At 37.5% G+C, this 8,546-nt stretch overlaps 1 protein-coding gene across 1 annotated transcript; it reads left to right on the top strand.

Moving 5' to 3' along the window:
* The first annotated feature begins 1,213 nt into the window (after nucleotides 1–1,213).
* Nucleotides 1,214–8,169, top strand: arr3a (arrestin 3a, retinal (X-arrestin)). Its single transcript, XM_017421452.3, has 17 exons — nucleotides 1,214–1,314; nucleotides 2,910–2,941; nucleotides 4,289–4,319; nucleotides 4,409–4,469; nucleotides 4,561–4,605; nucleotides 4,710–4,900; nucleotides 5,848–5,907; nucleotides 5,984–6,060; nucleotides 6,152–6,287; nucleotides 6,377–6,461; nucleotides 6,563–6,635; nucleotides 6,726–6,863; nucleotides 7,040–7,123; nucleotides 7,201–7,224; nucleotides 7,322–7,371; nucleotides 7,500–7,519; nucleotides 7,702–8,169. The coding sequence occupies exons 2-16, from the start codon at nucleotides 2,934–2,936 to the stop codon at nucleotides 7,502–7,504; spliced, it is 1,068 nt and encodes a 355-aa protein (XP_017276941.1). The 5' UTR covers nucleotides 1,214–1,314; nucleotides 2,910–2,933; the 3' UTR covers nucleotides 7,505–7,519; nucleotides 7,702–8,169.
* The last annotated feature ends 377 nt before the right edge of the window (nucleotides 8,170–8,546 follow it).

Genomic DNA, 8,546 nt, shown 5'->3' with positions numbered 1-8,546 from the left:
TTTCATTAGCAATTCTGTAATAAATAAACTTACTATACATTTACTAAAAAATTGTCAACAATACAAAATATGTACCTTTTTGTACACAGTACAACCAAGTAAACACTGGATACATACCAGACATGTACCAGGTACATACCAGGTAAGTTCCAGGTAAGTACCAGGATACATATCCAGTACATAACAGGTAAGTACCGAAAAAGTACAGAGTCCATGTCAGGTAAGTACCAGGTATGAACCAGGTGAGTACCAGTGAAATACCAGGATACATACCCAGAAATTATCAGGTAAGTACCAGGCAAGTTTCAGGTACACACTTGGTATGTACCAGATACATACCAGGTATGTATACGGTAAGTACTAGGCAAGTACCAGGTACACACTCTCTAGGCAAGTACCAGAGTCCATACCCAGTTCGTGTCAGATAAGTACCAGTTAAGTACCAGGGTACATACCCAGTAATTATCAGGTTAGTACTAGGCACATGCCAGGTACACACCCGGTAAACACCAGGTATGCACATGGTAAGTTCCAGGTAGGTACCAGGGTACATACACAGTACGTTATGTAAGTATCAATTACTAACCAGGTAAGTACCAGGGTACATAACCAGTACCTCTCAGGTAAGTACCAGGTACGAGCCGGGTACACACACGGTATGTAACCAGGTATGTACCAGGTATGTATTAAGTACTAGGTAAGTACCAGAATACATATCCAGTACATATCAGATGTGAACCAGGTATCCGGTAAGAATCAAGTAAGTACCAGGACACATACCCGGTATGTACCCAGGAAGTACCGTGCTGTATTGTGTATTTTTATCAAACACAGGGTGATGTCTGGCTCACAGTTCACGCTAAAAATAGGAGCTAAAGCTAAAGGCTATTATTAAACATACATATGCTTTTCTTTATTTTTTTTAAAGGAAACTACAATAACCTCTTTACAGATAAATAATAAAATGCAATATAAAGGAAATATCTCTTGTGTTGATTGAACTTTTTATCTAGATGACTGCAAATCTTTTTCTTAATTACGGAAGCACAGGAGAGGGATTAGGAGCCTTACTACAAGCGCAGCCATGTGGTGGTTGTTGATTTACTTAGGTGACATTTTTAAACCCTTCGTAGTCCCAAAAAAAGCCTTCCACTGATTGCTTGATTGGATTATGGAGGAGGCAGCGACAGCCCTGAAGAACCTGTTAAGTCTGACAGATAGATGGAAGAAGACTGGTATAAAAAGGGAGCGCAACTGTTGTCAAACTTGTTCGACTCACCCTGACACTCCGAAAACATCGCAAGCAACTAGGAGGTAAGACATCCTCCTCTTTATAAGGGATGGAGGGATTCATGTAACCGTTATATTATTGGTTTACTGCATCTTTACTTGAACTCAGAGATGCATGTTTTTTAAAAGAACATACTGTTAACTAAAAATTTTTCACTGTTGATAGGTTGTATATGACCACAACTGAAAAGCCTAAAAGTTTGTGATTTGTTTTGCACCTACAGGTCTCATAAATTAACAACAGTGATTATAATGTTGTTGCATTTAATTATAAGCTATTGGAGTTCATCATGAATCCATCGCTAAAGCTGTTCAGTGTAGTAAACCAAGAAATGTAACGAATCTCTACAAATACGGCTCATTGCTGTGTAATGATTTGGCCATTGGAGGTCAGTAAACTTTTACTGTTTTAGATTAAAGCAGCATTCAGTCTGTTATAGGTGTAAACTTTCTCTCCTTAAAGGAAGGACTCTTTTCTGTGGACCCAGACGAGTCATATCAGTGTTAAAGTGAACAATAACAAAAGTATCTGAATAGGTTTTTCAGTGTAACAAAATAAAAAGTTCTGTTTGGTTTGAACAAAATCTTTTCAAAGATCTAATCTGGAGAATTTAATCATATTTAAATCAGATGTATTGTTTCTCTAATATGCAGATTTTTTGTTACTGCAGAACAATCAGCCGGTCAGACAAGTAGAATCAAACCATTAAGCAGAAGGTGACTGTGTATGATAATGACTAATAATAATAAATAAAATATTTTGTCCTCATAGTAACAGGGTGGACAACAGACAGTACGTTGGGAATAAAATGTATTTTTTGAACAAACTAATCAGTATTCGCCTCGGTCTATTGCTTTTAATCGCAGCAGTAAATTTTGTATTTTTAAATAGATAAAGTTAGGTAGTGAGGCAAAGTATATTTAGATTTTACTCCGGCATTTTTATTCTTATAAGGAATAAATCAGTAACTGTTTTAATTTTTTAAATGATCTATAAGATCAGAATCTGTAGGCAGACTTTTTTATAATCCAGTCAATCCTTTTAAATTAAAAAACAAACTTTTGATGTGGTTAATTTGAGTGTATTACCCAAATTGAGGCTATTTGATGAAAAGGAAAAAAATGAACACTTAACAGTACTTCAAAATAAAATGCAAAGCAGTTCATGAACAAGCTGTCCATGAGCGTTTGTATTTCAGGGCTTTTCGTGAGCTGCTTCTAGTACTTGGAGTACTTGATGTTTCTAATAACGAGTTACAGGCAGAGGTTTAACCATTTACCTGTCCTCTTATAGTCCACTGAAGCAGCCACTGCTCCTTCATTATAGGAGGAACATCATGACGTAATCGTGTGCTCAGTGTAAATCTGGAGTGTATGCTGGGAAGCCTCCGTATTTTGGACAGAGGCCAGTTAGCAGAGAGATTGACAGCTTTGGCTCAGGCCTCTCACACCAAAGGTCTAATCTTATCACACAAGATTAACCTTTTGCACCCTCTAAACAAAACATCACTCTGGCTCCAAAAAAAGCCAACAGAAGGGGCAGAATCTTAATCACAGCCAATTACAGACATTGTGTCCACCTAAAGAAATTTACATTTTCTTTTTCTTTCCTCCAACAGAGAACTTGAAAGCATCTTCCAGAGATGGCAAAGTAAGTATTTCTTTATATATATATTTTCTTTTTTATTCTTCTGTTTAAAGTAAATGTTGTATTTTTGTTACAAACTACATTTATAAACTTCCCTTTTATGCCTTAAATGAAAAATAATAAAAAATAAATTTTTACTGAAGGACAAATTATAGTTTACCTTTACTGATGCCCATTAGGACCAAACACTGAACTGGATGTTCATGTGAATAATCAAAGTGTGCAGTTCCACAAATTACAATGTGATATGACATGATATGATACAACACAATATGATACAATATAATATAATGTATATGATATGTAATACGAGATATAAGATACACCTTAATGCAATAAAATATGTTATATGATATCATATGTTATATGATGTGATATAATACAAAATTAAACAAAACAATACAGTACAAGACAGCACAATACAATACAGTGTGATATGATGTAATATGATACAATACAATACAAAATGATACCATACAGTATTCTTTATTGTGCTTTAGGGGAAAGTTTTGGACTCATTGATGACTCAGGAGCAGCATTTACAAAAAGTCCATAAATCTAAAAGCAAGCAAACTTACAAATAGAGCAGATTTCTAAAAACTGATTTTCTTTCATTCGTGAAATTTTATTGCAATTTTTAGGCTGTGTTTTGTCTACACAGCTAAAACAAAAGTATCCAACCTAATGAAGGCGAAACCTGTTCACCTCAAACAAAGCAAATCTTTTAAACTAGTTCACATTCACATTTTATTAACAGCGTATACATTTTAAATTAGTGAAAACAACTATCTCGGGGTTATAGGCCAGCTCCTAAAAGTGACAATTAGTGGAAAAGTATTGATTTGGAAAGGCTTAGGAGGTGATATGTTGTTTAACACAGACATCACCTCTCGTAATCAGCTTCACACGGGAGCACACGGGTTATCAGCTATTTCTGAGCGCTCTCACACCAGTTGTGGCTCCCTCACCCGACCCAGCCTTTCAATCCTGGGCTGGATGAGGTAAAGCTGCTTCACACTTAGCTATTCTTAACTGGATGATGTGGAATAAAGAATGACAGGACCTTCTGCCACAGGTTTTTTTTTTCCATTTGAATCTAAAACAAATTGTCCTTTTTATCTGGTTGATTCTGACTGTAACTCTTTAACGACACAAGTTCTGCAACATGTTGGAGCTTTCTGCACATAAATACTTGCTCCAACTTTAAATCTAAATTATAAATATTGTTATGAAGCAAGCCAAAAACGAGAGAACAAAGTCTTTATAAGCCTGAGAAGCATTTAAATGAATTCAAATTAGCAGACTTGTGTTCAAGTCCTAAATTTGTGTTTCTCTACTTTCTGTTCACAGGGTTTTCAAGAAGACCAGCGGAAATGGAGGGGTCAGTGTTTGTTTATGTGTTTAGTTGCTCACATTGATCATTTTTAAGTTCTTAAAATTTTAACTGTTTCTCCTCCGCCTGTCTAACAGCTGACCCTCTACCTGGGAAAGAGAGATTATGTGGATCATGTCACCGTTGTGGACAGAATTGGTGTGTTTTTGTGCTTTTTTTTTTTTGTACTTTTCTTTACGAGTGTCCAGCTGCACTGTCAGGAACTGAATTATAATTCTTACCTTTTCAGATGGCGTAGTGAAAGTGGAGCCAGCTGAAATTGGCGACAGAAAAGGTAGCATCATAAACTTTTTTTTTTTTAAGTTTCCTGTGAGGAGTTTTATTTTCTAAACCTGAGCCACTGGAACAACCAATGTGCCTCTGGTTTTATGTCGGCAGTTTTCGTGCAGCTGGCATGTGCCTTCCGTTATGGCAGCGAAGACCTGGATGTGATGGGCCTGTGCTTCAGGAAGGACATCTGGATCACGCACACCCAGCTCTACCCTGACGGCACCAAGCCTGAACTCAGCGAGATGCACGACACCCTGCTGAAGAAGGCGGGAGACAACTCATACCCCTTCTCCTTTCAAGTACGTGAAGAGTCTAAAGCCATCAGCTGATGACGAAAAGAATTAAATTATATGATGAGCTTGAGCTCCAGACACGGCAGATGATCACACATAGTTGGCAGCTTTAAGTTTAAAGCTTTTTTAGTTTTTAATCTTATTTATGTCATTAAATAAGTAACCATTTTCCCTCTCACTGTTTAACAACCCTTCAAATTCATCTGCTGTCCAGTAAATATAAATAAATTACATAAAAGCAAGAAAACAAACCTCCTGTGCACCACCTGTAGCAGCATAACTGAGGGATAGCTCAAGAAACCCAACCCTAACTATAGGATTTATCAAAAAAGAAAGTCTCAAGTCTAGTTTTACAGACAGACAGGGTGTCAGCCTCATGGGCAGAAGTTGCAAGTTTGTTTCATAAGAGAGGAGCCTGATAATAACGGAAAGCTCTGCCTCCCATTTTACTTTTAGAAACTCTAGGAACCACAAGTAAACCTGCAGTCTGAGAGCGAAGTGCTCTGTTAGGAAAATATGGAAGGATAAGATCATCAATATAAGCTTAATTGTTGAGAGCTTTATATGTTAGCATTAATATATTAAATTCTGGCAGCAACATTTTGAATCAACTGAAGACTTTTCAGAGAGGTTTTTTTGGGGGGACAAGAAGTAAAAACATACAATGTCCACATGTTTAAGGATGTATTAATAACCTAATGCCATATTGTGGATGCCAATAAACCACTTAAAAGAACCAAAAGAAGTACTTTTAACTTGAATAAACCATATAATTACAATACTGTTTTCAGCATCTTTTAATGATTAAATAAAAACTAAAGAAAAAAATGCTTCAAAGCTTTATTCACGTTTAGTCATTTGAATTCATATGTGAACATTTCACTTTGTGAGTGAACTAAAAAAACAATTCTGGTGCTAAATCATAAATGATTCTTTTTTTTTTTTTTCATCAGATTCCCAACAACCTGCCCTGCTCAGTGTCTCTGCAGCCTGGGCCTGAGGACAAGGGGAAGGTAAGCCTTGGTCTGGTGACACCTTTTTCTTACAGTATGAAGGTATTAATGTGAAGTGGTGAATTTCTCTCTCCAGGCTTGCGGTGTTGACTTTGAAGTGAAAACTTACCTGGCCAAGGAGAAAGACAACCCCGATGAAAAAATTGAAAAGAAGTGGGTAAACGTTACATTTGTGCTGCTAATTTTGACTCCCGTGTCACTAATCTGTCTGTTTGCTAATTCTCTCTCCCCTTCGCTCAAACAGGGACACCGCCCGCCTCATTGTGCGTAAAATCCAGTTCGCTCCGTCTCAGGTGGGCACCGGGCCCAAGGCTGAAATCTGCAAAAGCTTCATGATGTCCGACAAACCCGTTCACTTTGAGGCATCGCTGGAGAAAGATGTGAGCGGCAAAGGTCTAATTTTACATGCACTCCCCAGACTCATGGACAACCATAACAGGGAACAAATTTCATTTCTGGTTTCCCACAGCTCTACTTTCACGGTGAGCCCATCGCGATTAAGCTCAAAGTCAAAAATGAGAGCAACAAAACGGTGAAGAAATTCAAAGTCACTGGTGGGTGCCTCTGCAAAAATAAATACTTTGACCAGATCTAATTCTGTGATTGTCATTAGAGCAGAACCTGACTATTTATCTTCTCCTCCCTTTCCTCCCAGTGGATCAAACCACCGACATCGTCCTCTACTCGGCAGACAAGTACACCAAGACTGTCTTCAGCCAGGAGATTGCGTACGTCCAGATAAAAACCAAAAGCACAGAGAGTATCACACAAGTGCAGAGTGGTGTGTTTGCTTATTTGTTTGTGTCTTAATACTTTAGAGAGACGGTGGAGTCCAACAGCACCTTCGAAAAAACTCTGAGCATCACACCCAATCTGTCTGATAACAAGGAGAAAAGAGGACTGGCGCTGGACGGAAGGCTGAGGGACGAGGACACGAACTTGGCCTCCACCACTGTGTGAGTGCACAGACGAACCAAATTACTTTTGGTTTCGCTAGTTTCAACTTTTATAGACTTCACATTTGCAGCAACTTCTTTTAAATGCAGCTCAGCTTCTGCGTTGTGTTTTAGTGGCACCCTTAGCTAAATTAAACCCGCTAATCTCTTAAATCCCTCTAATTCCACCGTCACAGGCTGAAACAGAATATCGAAAAAGAGGTGCTGGGCATTCTGGTTTCCTACAAGCTTAAAATTAACCTCATGGTGGCTGGAGGAGGGTGAGTCTGTCTGTCTGAACCGTTTCTGTCACGAGTAAACTTAAAGATTAAACTTAAAATGTGCTTCTCACCTACAGCCTGATGGGTACCCTCACTGCCAGGTAAGCAACATTTATCACAGCAGTTTTATTGCTGCTAATTGACAATGATTAGCAAGTGTCCCTGTGTGCTGATTGGCTGGTTTATTTTCCCGTACAGTGATGTCACCCTGGAGCTGCCACTGAGCCTCATGCACCCAAAACCTGAAGGTATATTTTTCTAAAAACACACAAAGTTCAGTAGTTTACAGCTTAGATTGTTGCTCAGAGTTATACTGATGATTCTTTGCTCTCATCCTAACTTTTTCTTTTTTTTTAAATGCCTCCAAAATGAGCAGAGTAAGAACGGCATATCACTGTAAGTACTGCTTGTAGTTTTGGTAGTTTTGACCCGTTCATCTCCAATATGAGTTATACTTTTCAGTTAATTAAGTTCAGTGACCATTTATATTCATTTATATATGAACTTGATGTGTAAGGTTACCTTTAGCTTAATGGTAAATAGTATAAATATAAATATAAAACTTGACTTTTTTCCAGAGAGGAGGTTGCCCTGCAGGTTGAGAAGACACCCACGGAGATTCAGGAAGACATCCAAAGGATGTGACAATAAATAAAGAAGAATGTGACTGTTGTCAAGAAAATAATAAATGAGCAACAGAAGAACAAAGTCTTTTCAACGCAGGACCCGAGGATATAAGATGAAACCCTCACAGCTGTTTGTTGTGTCCGTTTATGTAGGGAGATTGTTGTCATTTAGTTGTAGAGAGTGTTTGTTTTGCAAAAACTGAAATATGTTCCAAACTTCCAGAAGTGGACCCATGTTATTTTGAAAGAATAAAACGTGCACAAAATAAGAAATACGTCTGAAGCCCATAAAAACCACTGTGCATTCAAATACTGTGATACACTAACCTGTTGAGTGAAATTATCAGTTTAATGTGAAATTTTTAATGTTATTAGACTTATAAAACATCTCAACATAAAATAAAATTACTTTTAAAAAGATTTTGAAAGTGTGGTTTATTTATAGTAAAGGCACTGACTATGAGCAGTTTAAAAATAAAATGTGCTAATAATATCATAATACAGAGGAATAAACACAGGTAAGGAGTTGTTGGTAAATTATTTTTGTCCTTTGTTTTAGAGGGGGAACCGATTATTTCAACCGTCTGAAATATTTGGTTCCCCCCTGGTAACTTTTGCAAAAAAAGAACAAATGTCTCCAAATTCACAGGACTTGTTGTCCATGATGAGAGGAATAAACCCAGTTAAGGACTTTTTGGTAAATTATTTTTGTCCCATGTTTTAGAGGGTGAACCGATTATTTCAGACGGCTGAAATATTTTGCAAAAAAAAAGAACAAATGTCTCCAAACACAGTTA

The sequence above is a fragment of the Kryptolebias marmoratus genome, linkage group LG13 (genome assembly GCF_001649575.2).
Source record: "Kryptolebias marmoratus isolate JLee-2015 linkage group LG13, ASM164957v2, whole genome shotgun sequence".
Taxonomy (NCBI): Eukaryota; Metazoa; Chordata; class Actinopteri; order Cyprinodontiformes; family Rivulidae; genus Kryptolebias; species Kryptolebias marmoratus.
Note: the sequence above shows the minus strand (reverse complement) of the source record. Positions and strands in the feature narration are given on the sequence as shown.

Bases quoted from the DNA above. Each gene is read 5' to 3' on its own strand.
- arr3a (XM_017421452.3), top strand. The intron at 6,864-7,039 runs GTGAGTGCACAG...CCACCGTCACAG, and splicing joins AACTTGGCCTCCACCACTGT to GCTGAAACAGAATATCGAAA. The intron at 7,225-7,321 runs GTAAGCAACATT...TTTCCCGTACAG, and splicing joins ATGGGTACCCTCACTGCCAG to TGATGTCACCCTGGAGCTGC.